General features: G+C 40.8%; 3 protein-coding genes across 4 annotated transcripts in view; 1 reads left to right on the top strand and 2 right to left on the bottom strand.

Moving 5' to 3' along the window:
* The window catches only part of LOC141013030 (phospholipase A and acyltransferase 4-like), a 42,159-nt gene extending 40,295 nt beyond the window's left edge, over positions 1 to 1,864 (bottom strand). The window contains exon 1 of the mRNA XM_073486569.1: positions 1,814 to 1,864. The gene's annotated coding sequence lies outside the window, so the exon portion shown is untranslated. The remainder of the gene's footprint in view (positions 1 to 1,813) is intronic.
* Positions 1,865 to 2,645: 781 nt separating this feature from the next.
* On the bottom strand, positions 2,646 to 6,344 carry LOC141013419 (phospholipase A and acyltransferase 3-like). Of its 2 annotated transcripts, none has more exons than XM_073487137.1 (5): positions 6,261 to 6,344; positions 5,723 to 5,779; positions 5,354 to 5,462; positions 4,867 to 5,135; positions 2,646 to 3,568 (listed from the first exon to the last, which is right to left on the bottom strand). In XM_073487137.1, the coding sequence occupies exons 2-5, from the start codon at positions 5,735 to 5,737 to the stop codon at positions 3,443 to 3,445; spliced, it is 519 nt and encodes a 172-aa protein (XP_073343238.1). In that variant the 5' UTR covers positions 5,738 to 5,779; positions 6,261 to 6,344; the 3' UTR covers positions 2,646 to 3,442. The 2 variants fall into 2 exon arrangements, with proteins under 2 accessions (XP_073343238.1, XP_073343237.1); XM_073487136.1 differs by having other exon boundaries at positions 6,227 to 6,303.
* A 1,294-nt stretch (positions 6,345 to 7,638) lies between these two features.
* ints5 (integrator complex subunit 5) lies at positions 7,639 to 13,472 on the top strand. Its single transcript, XM_073486296.1, has 4 exons — positions 7,639 to 7,867; positions 9,020 to 9,272; positions 9,779 to 11,755; positions 12,096 to 13,472. The coding sequence occupies exons 1-4, from the start codon at positions 7,773 to 7,775 to the stop codon at positions 12,813 to 12,815; spliced, it is 3,045 nt and encodes a 1,014-aa protein (XP_073342397.1). The 5' UTR covers positions 7,639 to 7,772; the 3' UTR covers positions 12,816 to 13,472.
* Positions 13,473 to 13,660: the final 188 nt, after the last annotated feature.

Genomic DNA, 13,660 nt, shown 5'->3' with positions numbered 1-13,660 from the left:
ATAAGCGGACAAAAACTAAGAAGAAGAAACAGACAAAGAAGACAAATTTAAGTGGAAGAAGACGATTTATTGTTCTGACTCAGTGATAATTTCCTAACCTTTGACCACCAGTTGCCCATTTCAGCGTTTGTTTCATCTATAAACCTTTAACTGGTTTCACCTTCCAGATGACTCTCAGCACCTGCAAGAACAAATCATTTCATTAACACACAACACGAGATAAAGAGAAAAGTAAATGTAATGTTGATGAATCATTGATGTGGGAATTGTGTTAGAAAAGAGTCGTAGTAGCCTTTATTTATAGCTTTTATTAGTTAGGGCAGTGGTTTTCACTCTGTACACATTTATTTTTAGCTCCCTGGAGGGTTTTTAAAGGACTTTTTTAGGGTACAGATTTTGCCTCTGTATGAGGAAGTAATTGTGTACAACAAAGGATATAGTAAATTAAAAACTCATTCATCATTTTTTGTTTCGTTGTATATTACAATAATAATCTCACAACGCCATTTGAGAACCACTAAGTTAGAGCATATATATACATATACATATATATATATATGTGTATATATATATATATATATATATATATATATATATATATATATATATATATATATATATATATATACACATATATATATATAAACAAAAGGACAAACACTGACTGGTTTACTCAGGTACAAGTTTCATTTATTTATCATATTACAACTTTTAGTTGTTGTTCCTTTGTGACACTCACAAAATTATAACATAATTTTATATGAATGAAATAAATGTAATAAATGTAATAACAATAATCGGACATATTTTCTATCATCCATTATAACCAGATCATAACAGCTCCTCTAGTTAGTTCAGTTTACAAGTTTACAGTAGTTTGAGTGTGTCTTTGTAAGGGCTACATATAAAGTGTCAGTGTCAAAGTTTGATTTTTTTTCTTTGTGTCAACATGAAATTAAAACTGAAAAAGTTTTAGCTTCATCATCTGTTGTTTCATTTTAGTTTCAGTTTCAGTTTTAAACACGTTTCCACTACTTTAATTTATTTTCTGTTTTAATTTCCGGTAAGTAACCTTGGGAGAAAATGAAAGAAACACCCGAAGGTACAAAAACTACACCTTTAAAATGATGTTTTCAATGTTTAGTTTTGCATTTTTCTGACAAGTTGTCGTTTTTATTTCAATTCAATTCAATTCAAAGGGCTTTATCGGCATGAAAGTTTTAACAACAATGTTGCCAAAGCATCTGTCCAAACACTCTGACAGAAGACAACAAATAACAACATGAACACCAAGATTGATTTACATTAATTATATATACAGTATATCCTGTGTGTGTGTGTGTGTGTGTGTGTGTGTGTGTGTGTGTGCGTGCGTGTGTGTGTGTGCGTGTGTGTGTGTGTCGTCATTCACTTAATACATATTGGGCAGCAAGATATGCCCTGTCTCCCCTCCAGGAGTATTTTTAACTTTGAGGTGTCATTCAGCTCTTTGAAATCTGAGATTACAGAGCTGAACTTAAAATAAATGTTCCTTGTTTCGTTAATGTTTATTTATGTTTTATTTATCTTTAGTGTACGACAATTGTTATTGCTCATTTTGTCAGGTCAGCTCATCTTAGTTTCGGTTTAGATTTAGGGTAACACGTCTTGTCGAAAAGTCCAGAATAAACTTGACATTTCAAGATTGAAGTCGACCCCGTTTTAAGATTTTAACAAATAAACAAAATAATACAAATTCCGCAGGTTCTTCTAACTAAAAATCATACCAGCCCTCTGTTACACTACAGTTTGTGTTGATGTTTTGTTTTCTTACCTTAAACAATGTCCGATATCTGAGACACCTCCAAGAAGCCCACCACCAAACTTCAATTATGTGGCAGTGAGCAGATTGTTTATTCTTATGGAGCAGGAGACCTTCAGAATAAAAGCATCACCCAAAGGCCACAATGTCCACTGCTACATCTATCACAGACTAATAACACAAATGTAGTTTAAATAAATAAATGAATAAACACATTTTAGGTAGAACGTATTACATCATACAGAGAGGAGCTTCTGTTGCTTCTGCCCTCATTGAAATAATAACTTAAAAAACACACTTTAAACTGAAAAAAAGTTATAAAGTTACCATTTAACTGTTCACCACTGACTGGTACATATTAGTATCTTGTGTCTGTCCTCTTTAAGACATATCCAGATTCCAACATTGCATTATTGTGCTTGATTTACAGCTCCACCATGTGGCTGTTTGGGCTCATAATCCTTGGGAAGCATTTGCATGTTATTTCCAGTTATTAGGCCATTTTTAACGTTTCTAGCCAATTCCAGCTACTGACAATTTGGGCTGCGGCATAAGACGACAATAATACGTTACTTAATTATTATTGTTGCACATAAAAACAAGAGTTGGACAAGATAAAGACAAGAGTTCAATGTCCTCAGGGATAAAAGTAGGTGGCTTGTCTCTACACAGTAACATTAATATAATGCAGTATGCTCATTCTAATTAAAAGTGAAATTAAAATAAACAAAAGTGATCAAGGAAAATATGTGAACAGTTAAAACCATAAATAAAGAAATGAAAAACTGAAACTGAGGGATCACGTGGTGTGAGAGGACACTGTGTTGCAGACAGAAAAGTCTCATTTAGTATCACACAAATTATTCTTTATTCAAAACAATTACAAACATTTAAATGTCAGAGGAAGACGAAACATTATAAACTCCAGCTAGGTTGTGAACTCATTAAAAGTGACAAGTCATGATAAAAGTGCAGAGGTGTTAAATTAGTTCAGTCCACATCTTTCAGCTTTGGCCCCTCAGCTCATCAAGGCAATCCAACAGTATAGAGAAGGTTATAGTGTACATGAGTTTACATGGCGTTTCTGTGCAATAACCACAACATCAACATAGTAGCTTATTTTTCTTATGGAAAACATTCTTGTTAAATTAAGTATTTGCTTATGAGAACCACATTTTGGATTTCAGAGATGTTTAGATTTGATTCAAATGGTTAATTTAATGTATTTATTTTAATAATCTTCCAGGAAGCCACTTTTGTTTTTATCAATAGAAAAGACCACCTCAACTTTGTTTATCTCACATCATCACAATCCCAAAAATATCTAAATACATCTTTAAAAATATTAAAAAATTTAATGATATTTTATCTTGGCACCTTAATTGATCAGTGGAAATCATGTTGTGCTTATATTTGTTGTGTGTAGAAATTTAAAAAGTCCTTGATCCCAAACCAACCAGCCTGCCATGTTATTCAACTCAAAGAAGGCATGAGGAACAGATGGAGCAAGTTTCTCACTAAATCACAGGTGTTTGCACAAAAATTACGCCGCGTTTTCTGTGAGTGACCATGATAAGTACTCATTAGGCTTTGCTGGTGATCTGTTAATCAAGCCCCTGAAGAGGTGACCCTGGACTTCAATCACTGCGTGTTGTTCTTGTTTTCTTTTTTGCTTCCTCCAAACAGAGCTCCTGCCAGATACACAATACCCAGACCCACCGCTGCCGCCACACCTGCGACCATGACCGCTTCTCCTGCCTTACACACCTGCAGAGGAAAATTTAACATCTTTAACATTGATTGATATATTTATGATTCAATTTTCTAGTTCTTATCTCATTTTTTTTCTTAAACATTTCCCAAGTCAAACACAAAATCCATGTCTCCATCTTGGTAAGTGGTTGGTGGACTGTGAAAACACCAGTGAAAATAATACCAATGGCTGATATACCTTCATTTATAAATGCATTAGAATGATTTAAGTTGACAAAATTACAGAATGAAAATCTGTCACAACTCTTCACTTGTACACCGTGCTTAAATCAAACTTCCAGCAAAAACAAGATCTATGTGTCATATTTTAAGTGTTGGGTTTTGCCTTTTGCTTTTATTGTCCTGTGTACACAGGGTGTCCATGCAAGAGAGAGCAAACGGCTCTCATTGCAACACCCTGTATAAATCAAGATAATATACAAACACAGGCACAGTGCTTCATAACAGACAAAACTCGCAACTTCTTAATGGCAACTTTCTTGAAAGATTTTGGACCCCCTTTAACTTCCTCTCCCCACTTTGTTAGTCCCAGGTTGCTTCATTCCTCTATGGGCATTATTATCATTAGTTCACATTGTTTTATAATCTGATCTCTGCTATAGCTAGCTCTGTTATAGATCTCTGACCAACTCCACAGAGATCTTCATCCCTAACAAACTTCAAATTTACGCTTATAGGATAAGTGAAATACCTGAAAATGAAAGTGTCATTTATCTATTATCAGATCACAAAATCATTTAAAACCCTTTACACCCTCCGTGCGCAGTTGAGCTTGTTCACCCACTTTAGACAGTTTGTGAGCTAATGCTTTTAGATTAGCAGATACAATTAATATTTAGGCTTCTAAAAAGGATGTAAATAACATCTTTACAAATCAGTTTGCGATCTCTTGGCTTCCCGAGACTTCACGACAAGCTCTATGGAGCCATTTTATGTTTTTTTTAAAAAGTCTCCATCTATTTCAGTTGTGTAGGAGAATGCTGGAACACGGTTTTGCTGTAAATCTTCAGAAATGTTTCTGGACTACAAAACTTCATCCAACTTTCCATCAGCATGGGGGTGAGTAGTTAATGACAACGTTGTCACTTTTAGGTAAACTTTAAAGCTTATGTTTAAATCTTCACCAGTGTTTTCAAATCTTTAATGTTTTTTGTGTGTTTTATTGAAAACTCATGTCACACTTACAAAAACCACTGGCTGCACCATGTCTAACATTGCTACCCCTTTGGTTTTTCACCCCAGCCCCTCATATGAGAGTCTCATATGTAAAAGTCAAACATGGGTCCACTGACCTGCCGGGATTCTGCTTTTCCGTATCGCAGCTCGTTTGCAAAGTGCTCACAGTTCCCCCTGAAGACGCAGTACGGCAGCTCCGTGCCCACCATTGCATTCGCCTCCCTCAAAATGATACGAGCCGGGCGGGGCTCATACTTCTTGTCCAGGCCGTTGTTGATTTTCCACTGGTTGGTTCCCACAACGTCCCACAGCTCCTGTTTCTTCACCATGGCCTTCTCAGTTAGGACAGACATCATGCTGTTGGCTCCTGCACCAGGGACTTCAGCTATGAATAGAAAGGAATGACGGAAAGCGAATGAAACACAGAATTTGTGGTTTATTAATTATGAATCAGTTCAAAACAAACAACCTAAGTTGATATTCTAGTCTAAAACGCGATAGAGTGTGTGGGCCGCTATAAAAAGGCTGTCATTGTGCAAGACTGGCACAGGTTAGGATTGGGGAGTAGCAGTCCAGACAGTTGTGTAATGTCGGGGGACTCACAGGGTGGTGCCAAGTGAACAATGAAGCCATCACCAACATACACAGCCCAGTGCTGATAGGTGCCCCTGAAGATCTCAATCAAGTCCCCAGGCTCCGGTTTCTCATCATACTATAATAAAAGAACACACACAAAAAAGTTTGACTTTAAAAACAGACTGTTTGGCAGAACCTTTGACCTGGCCGGACTCCATTAAACAGTCTTGGTCACACAAAGATAAGATAAGACATTTAAATGAATTCAAACTACTTACACTAAATGCTAAATAAAACAATACATTGGACACATGCTATAAACGCTGCATAATGGAACATAACTGCTAATATAAAACACACAAAAATATATAAATATATAAAGTGATGATTGCCTACCAGTGTGGGGGCCATGCTTGATAGTTGGAAACCTTGGCTTGGTTTCACTTTCCAGTTCTTGTACATGCAGGAATAAATCATTTTACAGATATTAGCACTCAACATGAGATACTGAGAAAAGTGCAGATGCATAAATAGTCCAACATATTTGATATAAATGGTATTAAAATATCAAAACGTGTCAGTACAACCCAATACAGCTACAAAAATCCTCATTTTCATATATGATAGTCGAAAAAAAAAAAGTGGGTCATTTCATTCCCTGATAAAAGAGTCGGTTCAGAAGCTGCAACATAAACACAATATAAAGTTTTAACAAACAACACAAGTGACGTAGCATCAAAAACTAGCCGAAAGCTAACGCACTGATTAGCTTCATCTGCTCTGTTTACGTCGTCATAATGCCGGTTACGTCATCTATAAAAGGCCCTATAATGACGACAGACGGTCCACGCTTCACAACACGGTTCAGTCTATGTTAATATTGACAGTCGGCTGTATTACCTTAAGCGACAATGTGTACAAAGCGTTTTATTACCAGAGACGTCACCGAAGAGCCGACACCAAAGCTCGGCTGAGAGCGATCAGCTGATTGTTGCTCCTCTTATCCAGAGAGCGCGACCCTTCAGAATAAAAGCATCAACCAAACGTCGAAAATGTGCCTCCTACTACAACAACAAGGACTGCACACACAGTATAAACAACAACAAGACAACAACAACACATACTCTAATACAGTATAATGACAGTCAGTAGTACTGGTGGCTGGACTATCATTTCATTGCTGTGTGGGTTTTTATCCTAATATTCTTGCTTTCACTCTCAAATTCTAGTTTCTATTAGCATCAGCAACATCAGATAGTTTCTTATAATTTCATTTTTCTGTAGTGTACTTATTAAACATCACACAGGACAGCATGCTGCCGAATGACAAAGTGCATATGAACAGTGCATATTGTTTAACTGTTCATCCCTCTCACTGACAAATACACAAACAAAATGATGTCTCTGTTGTTTCCCAAAAACAAGGTCCTTCTGTGGCTCTGTGGGTTGGATCTCATTTAGTATTTAGGTGACAACCTACTCACAAATTTTGAGATTAAAGTGGTGTTGAGATGAAAATATTAAAGCAGGAAAAACACATGAATCATGAAATACAAGACATAAACAGGCCAAATGAAACAACAGAAAGGAAAATTTAAAAATCCTTATTGAAATGTGTTTTGATATTCGTGTAGAATTAAATAATTATTTTAACATTTATAGACAGAATAAGGACACATAGGCCTAAGATTAATTGTAAAATTATAAGATCATTTATTTAATGAGTGTGTTTATTAACAAGCATTTAAAGAAACATTATTTACTCAGGGTTTTTGTCAATTACTTAATTTTACCTTTGCAGATAAATTAATAAATAAATAAATTATTTTTTGTCTTACTTAGATACACTAACAATAACTAGAAAGAAAGAAAGAAAGAAAGAACGAAGAAAGACAAACAGAAAAACAAACAAACAAACAAACAAAAAGAAAGAAAGAAAGAAAGACAAACAAACAGACAAAAAGATAGGAAAAACAAACAGACAAACAAAACAAACCAACAAAAAGAAACAAAGAAACAAACAATAAAAAGAAAGAAAGAAAGAGAAAAGAGAAAAAAGGAAGGAAGGAAGGAAGGAAGGAAGAAAGAAAGAAAGAAAGACAAACAGACAAACAAAACAAACCAACAAAAAGAAACAAACAATAAAAAGAAAGAAAGAAAAAAGAAAGAAAGAAAGAAAGAAAGAAAAAAGAAAGAAAGAAAGAAAGAAAGAAAGAAAGAAAGAAAGAAAGAAAGAAGTTTCAGCACCACAAGATGTCGCTAGTGACGTCAGCTCTCTGCGACGTTTTGCCTTGTAGTGCCGACGAAGAAGAGCTCACTTCCGGCTCAGGAGCGCCCTTTCGGGGTATTTTTGTTCTGAAATTGGACAGAGGAAACAACAAAAAGCTGTCACAGTCGCTCGCCTCGAAGCCCCGCAGCCGAGAGGAGGATTTAATGTGACGCTTTCATGCTAAAGGATCAAGCGATGTCTGTGGTGTTTGACGGGAGTCCGCTGAAAGCGATGCAGAGCTCACACACTCACACACCGCAGACTGCCCTGAGGTGAGTGGCAGTGTGGAGGAAGCTGCTGGGCTGACACAACTACTGCATTTAGTCTCTGAAGTCAGTTCAGCACATGCCTTTTGTTTTCTATTTAAGTTAACTGCACAAAGATCAATACTAGTCTGGTCTTCAGAGCCAGCTCATGGTGAAAGTTACTGTGCCACAGTACATTGGGCGTCAGGGCTGCAATGAGGATTCTCAGTTAATCGATTATCCATGTGCTTTATTAAACGATCAACAAAGACATCGACACATGACAAGCTGTTGGAGCCCAACGTGTTGTTGTGCAGATGTTATTTGTCCTGAGCAACACCCTTAAAACACTTACAAATTATATTAATTAGAGAAAAGCTCATGTTTGTGGGGAAATGTTGTGTATTTAAATGTTATAAAATAGTTTGTTATCCCCATTATTTATCATTTTCCTGTTGAGCTACAACAATCAATTAGTTGATTGTAGGGTTAGGTGATATGGCCGTAAAATAATACTGCAATATTAATATATATTTATATATACAAAATATATATCTCAATTTTTTTTTATTAAGTCTCCTCAAAAATCAATTTTCTTGACCAAATATTTAGATACATTTATAAGAAATATGCTGATAAATGGATAATGAATATGATTCTTACTTGATGCCATATTCCGGCCATTTTTATTTTCGATTAATCAATCAGTCATTTAGTGTATAATATGTCAGAAAGTAGTGAAAAATGCCAACCACAGCTTCCAAGAGCACATCCTTGCTTGCTCCAGGTGGCTTTCTCTGGCTTAAACCTCAGGACCCAGTCATTTTCACTCAACCAGAACAGCAGCCATTTCTGACATTTGGTGAGCTGGACAGAGCAAGCTTGTTAAATGATTTAAAGGTTGATCAGTTATTAAATTTTGAGGATTAATTTTCTGCCCGTCAATTTTTAATGCAAAAATACCAACTACTTTCTGGTTCTAGCTCCTTATACAGAAGGATTTGCTGCTTGACTTTGTCATATATGATATATTTTAAGGACATCGCTTTTTTAGTGATGCAAAACTAGTCTGAAATGATCGTTTCCTTCTTGCACAGTCACACTCTCTTTTCTCATCCCTTTCCTCATCATGTTCTGCTTGTGCTAAATTTCCATCCTTTGTCTGTCCCTCTCATCTAGCGCCCAGGAACTGTCCCAGGAGATCAAGTCCTTCATCAGTGGCGTTGACACCGTTCAGGGCCGGAAGCTCAGTGTGCGGGAACACGCCCGCTGTGCTGTGCGCCTGCTGCGCTCCGTCCCGGCCTGTCGAGGGGCGGTGCTGGAGCATCTGAGGGGCGTTTATGACGAGCACGTCTCCGCCTTCCTGCACAACCTAGAGACAGAGGGTGATGCCAGCTCCGGGGTCAGCTCCAACCTGGAGGACATCATACAGGTGTGATGACACAGGAACACACATAGGATTTCTTATTAAACAAGAACCTTATCATGAAAATTATAACTGACTAATAAATATTAAAACATAACAGGCCATGCTGCTGCTTTTCTTCATAAACCTGAATATTTATTACTTTTAGTCAAAAAAGCAATGTGAAGATGTTACCTTGGGCTTTCGGATATTGTACGGGCATGTTCCACCTTTTTTTTTTAACAGATCAAACAGTTAATCATGAACATAATAGGCAGATCACTGAATAAAGAAAATAATTGTTTGTTGCAGCCCCAGTATTTTGTGTGTTGAGCTAAAAACTAACTCAATACTTTTGATATAACTTTTGTGTTATTTTCTTACTCTGAATCAAAACGTCTGAATTGTTTTTATAAACTCAAAGAGCATCAGTATCGAGACCACACCATGTCTCACTAACCTTACCTTTGTTTTCTTGCATTAATAAAAATACGACCCAGTAAATGTTCTTAATTATTTCGATTTGTCTGTAGGAGGTTCATGGTGTCCTGTCAGAGTTCATCCGCCTCAACCCCCGGGCCTGGGCCCCTCTGGTATCTGCCTGGGCTGTGGACCTCCTGGGTCAGCTGAGCAGCAAGCATGCCGGCCGCAGGGTGGCCCCTCACTCCTCCAGCCTCAATGAGCTGCTCCAGCTCTGGATGTCCTGTGCTGCCACCCGCTCCCTCATGGAGGCCTACTCCCAGTGTTTGGCCGCCATGCTGGCCTGGTGCCCTGACGCCTGTGTGGATGCGCTGTTGGACACCTCCGTTCAGCACTCCCCGCATTTTGACTGGGTGGTGGCTCACATCGGTTCTGCCTTCCCGGGTACCATCATCAGCCGAGTCTTGGCATGCGGACTCAAGGACTTCTGCTCTCATGGCGCTAAGGACCAAGGGCTTCTTGTGATGGGAGCAGATAAAGGCAGCAGAGTGCCCAAGATTGGCTCAGTGGTGGGAATCCTCGGACACCTTGCAGCGCACCATTCAGACAGCATCAGGAAGGAGCTGCTCAGGATGTTTCAGGAGAGCCTGACTCCATCGAGCCCTATGTCTCCCACTTCATCCTCAACGTCCTGGGAGAATTCCCCTCAACTCCGTCGTGCTGCAGTACCATTTCTGCTGCAGCTGGCTGCAATGTCCCCCAACCTCTTTGGTGCCGTGTCTGCAGAACTGGTAGAGCTGCTACGCCCTCCTGTCCTGCTCCACCTGCAGGCTTTGCTGCAGGGCCTCCCCAGAGAAGAACTAGATAACATGCTAGGGCTGGCTGTCCACCTCATAAGCCAGAGTCCATCAGGAGGTGCCCGGGTCCTCCGTTTTCTGGCAGACACAGCCACCCCGGCCTCAGTCATCATCTCCGGCCCTACACCCTCCCCTCATGAAGGAGTCAGAGAAGGATGCGATCGCCTTCTTCAGATGCTGCTTCTTCATCTCCACAAACTGGTCTTCAACCGCTTGGATGGAACTGAGGTCAACCCCCACCACTCAGCTTCCTCTCAGCCCCAGAGGGTTATCCCCTTCTTGGAGGAGCTGCAGTCTCACATAGGTGAGCTCTGTGCCGAGACGCTGCGACTGGAGAGGAAACGTCACCTCTGGCTGCACCAGTTGCTGTGTCTGCTGTCGGTGTATGGGGGTCCCAGTGTGGCCACTGAGGCCTTCTGCCAGCTTCTCACCCAGGCCCGCAACCCGGAGGAGTTGGCTCTGGCCTGGCAGCTCCACACAACGCTCTCCTCTTGCATAGCAGGACTCATTCCTGCCGCTGTGACTCGCTGTGTGGCCCAGATCCATACACACACTCTGGGGCCCCGTCAGCTGAGACAGCTGCTGCTGAACCTGGCCGCAGCCATCCAGAGCCAGGATGAGGAGAGAAGAGGAGCAGCAGGTGTTCAGTCATCCATGGCCATCCAGGTGGGCTCAGCGGTCTCAGGGCACCTCCATGATTTTGGTCCGCTCCTTCTCCACGGTGACCCAGCTGTATCTCACGCTGCAGTGCGCCTCCTGTCCTGTAGCCCGCTCCCTCGCACCTCCTCCCCAGCACACCTGCTCCTGCTTTCCCGTGCTGCCGTGACACATTTCTTTCTGGCACTGAGGAGACGAGGAGAAGGGGGGAAGGTGGGGCGAGATGGGGGACAAGCAGGGGAGGCGGTGAACTGGTCAGTCCTGCTGCTGTCCCGTTTCGCAGCGTATTCTCCGCTCACTCTTAAAGCAGTTCTTCAGCAGTTGGTTGAGGGAGCGCTGCACAAAGGCAACGCTGAGCTGTTTGGAGGGCAGATCGCGGACATGTCTGGCGCACCTGTGACTTCGCCATCGGTATCCCCCGACCTCGGAGCCTCTTTGCTGGACATCAACTGTCGGTTTGGCACCACAGTCAACTTTTCTGGCAGCGTGTGGTCTGTGTTTCATGCCGGGGTGATTGGCAAGGGGCTGAAGGTCCGCACTGCTGCCAAGCTGCCTGACCCATCTGGGGTCATCCAGGTAAGTTGCACAATTTGAGAGCACAGTTTCAATACAATTAAATTGGATTTTAATACAGTAACATTAGCCGACAAATTCGCATCTCCCTTCCCCCCACTTGCTCCCTCCTTAAGCAAAGTAGTTGAGCATACTTTCAAGCAAAATGTGGAATATAGAAGATAGCACCAGTACAGTCAAAGCTCTTCTATGGATGTACATTTTATCAGGCCTTTTAATTTGTTTGAACTTGAAACTACATTTTCACGTAAACATTTAACTGATTGGGTGGAGGTAGATTTGTGTGATGTGTTGCAGCAGAAAACACTGAAAATGTGTCACCATCATTTTCTCCTGTCTGCAGAATGTCCAGACTCTTCTGGCTGTCGTAGTCCAGTGTTGTAGCTCCTCTGGTCTCAATGGCTCTATCAACGGCTCACGACCACCATCTGACCCTGACGAGCCAGCTCCCATCAACGCAGAGGCAGCCAAGGTCATTGCAGTCACATTGGTGGAAAACGTCTGTCCAGATGTGGCCAATGGTGAGCTGTCCTGGCCCCCAGAAGAGCACGCCCGCACCACAGTGGAGCGAGACATCCACATCCGGCGTTGCTTCGAGGCCCACCCCGTGCTCTTCCCTCTTCTTCAGGTTGTGGCAGCTGGACGTCCGGCTCTCTGCTACTGCTCAGCTGTGCTCAGAGGCCTCCTGGCCACTCTGCTGGCTCACTGGGAGGCGTCACGTGAGGCGTTGTCCACAGACTCCCCATGGCACCTCCAGGCCTCCTGCCTCCTGGTGTCCTGCATGGGAGAGGGCCAGCTCCTGCCTCCCGTGCTGGCCAATGTCCACGAAGCCTTCCCCCACCTCACTCCCTTCGAGGTGAGGCTACTGCTCCTGGCTGTGTGGGAGTATGTGAGAGGAAACGGGCCAATGCCCCAGAAGTTTGTCTTCAGCTCAGAGAAGGGCCTCTTCTGCAGGGATTTCTCACGGGATGGTGACGTAGCAAGATACGTGGCACCGATCCACAGCGTCCTGCATAAAAACATAGATAGATTGGGACACCTGTGTTGGCGGTTCCAGCTCTGAAGGTTAATGGGGAGCAAACTTTGAAGAGGGAATAAATAGAGACTATTCAATGTCTGTGTGCTCTATGAGTGGACTGCAAAGTTGCCATCACTGTAGTTCAGTTTCATACAAGTATAGCTGTATGCATGTGTGTGTGTGTGTGTGTATACCTTTTTGTACCATATTTGTAGACATGATACATTTCTAACTATTTGTTATTTGGACAAAAGAAATGCCACACGTATATTCTGTGAAAACAGAATTTGCTCCACACAAAATAAAGCCTTAATGTGTCATATCGGTTAGAAAATAACAACTTGAAGAGGTACTATGTTGTTTTGGAGAACGAATTCAAACTCAGAATTTTTATATTTACAATATTAATGAGGTAATAATACAAAATGAGAAATATTTATTTTTTCTGTAACTGAATAAACAAGCTGTTCTCGGTTTATTCAGTAATGAAAACCAAGAGTTTGTTGACGCATAAAAAATCAGTCAATGAAGATCTTTCTCTTCTGATTAAGATGTCTTCCCCAAAACTACAAAGTGCAACTTTAACTTTCTGTCTGTTTTGCATCATTTTCAGACTGTTCATGTTCTTAATGTGTGGCCACAAACACGCTTTGCATTTCTTATGTTGTTTCAACCACTTTACAAATAAATCTTCATCTGTTACTAGAATGTGTCATGAATTGAGCAACCGTGTTGAGGTTAAAATGTGTTATGACAGGACTCTCTTTGCGATTAAAGTCTCTGTTGGTGATTAAAGTGATCAGAGCCTGTTTAAATGTACAGCCTGTAAATCCTCTAAGACAGTGGTTTCCAACCTCTTTTGTTTGTTATTCCTTAATACTTTAACACTA

The sequence above is a fragment of the Pagrus major genome, chromosome 18 (assembly GCF_040436345.1).
Source record: "Pagrus major chromosome 18, Pma_NU_1.0".
Classification (NCBI taxonomy): domain Eukaryota; kingdom Metazoa; phylum Chordata; class Actinopteri; order Spariformes; family Sparidae; genus Pagrus; species Pagrus major.
This window is presented reverse-complemented; position numbering and strand designations above follow the sequence as displayed.

Coding starts and splice junctions, on each gene's coding strand:
- LOC141013419 (XM_073487137.1), bottom strand. Junction 5,136..5,353: donor TGTTCACTTGGCACCACCCT/GTGAGTCCCCCG, acceptor TTCTATTCATAG/CTGAAGTCCCTGGTGCAGGA. Junction 3,569..4,866: donor GAAAAGCAGAATCCCGGCAG/GTCAGTGGACCC, acceptor TTTCCTCTGCAG/GTGTGTAAGGCAGGAGAAGC.
- ints5 (XM_073486296.1), top strand. CDS start 7,773: ATGCTAAAGGATCAAGCGATGTCTGTGGTGTTTGACGGGAGTCCGCTG. Junction 9,273..9,778: donor ACCTGGAGGACATCATACAG/GTGTGATGACAC, acceptor ATTTGTCTGTAG/GAGGTTCATGGTGTCCTGTC. Junction 11,756..12,095: donor ACCCATCTGGGGTCATCCAG/GTAAGTTGCACA, acceptor TCCTGTCTGCAG/AATGTCCAGACTCTTCTGGC.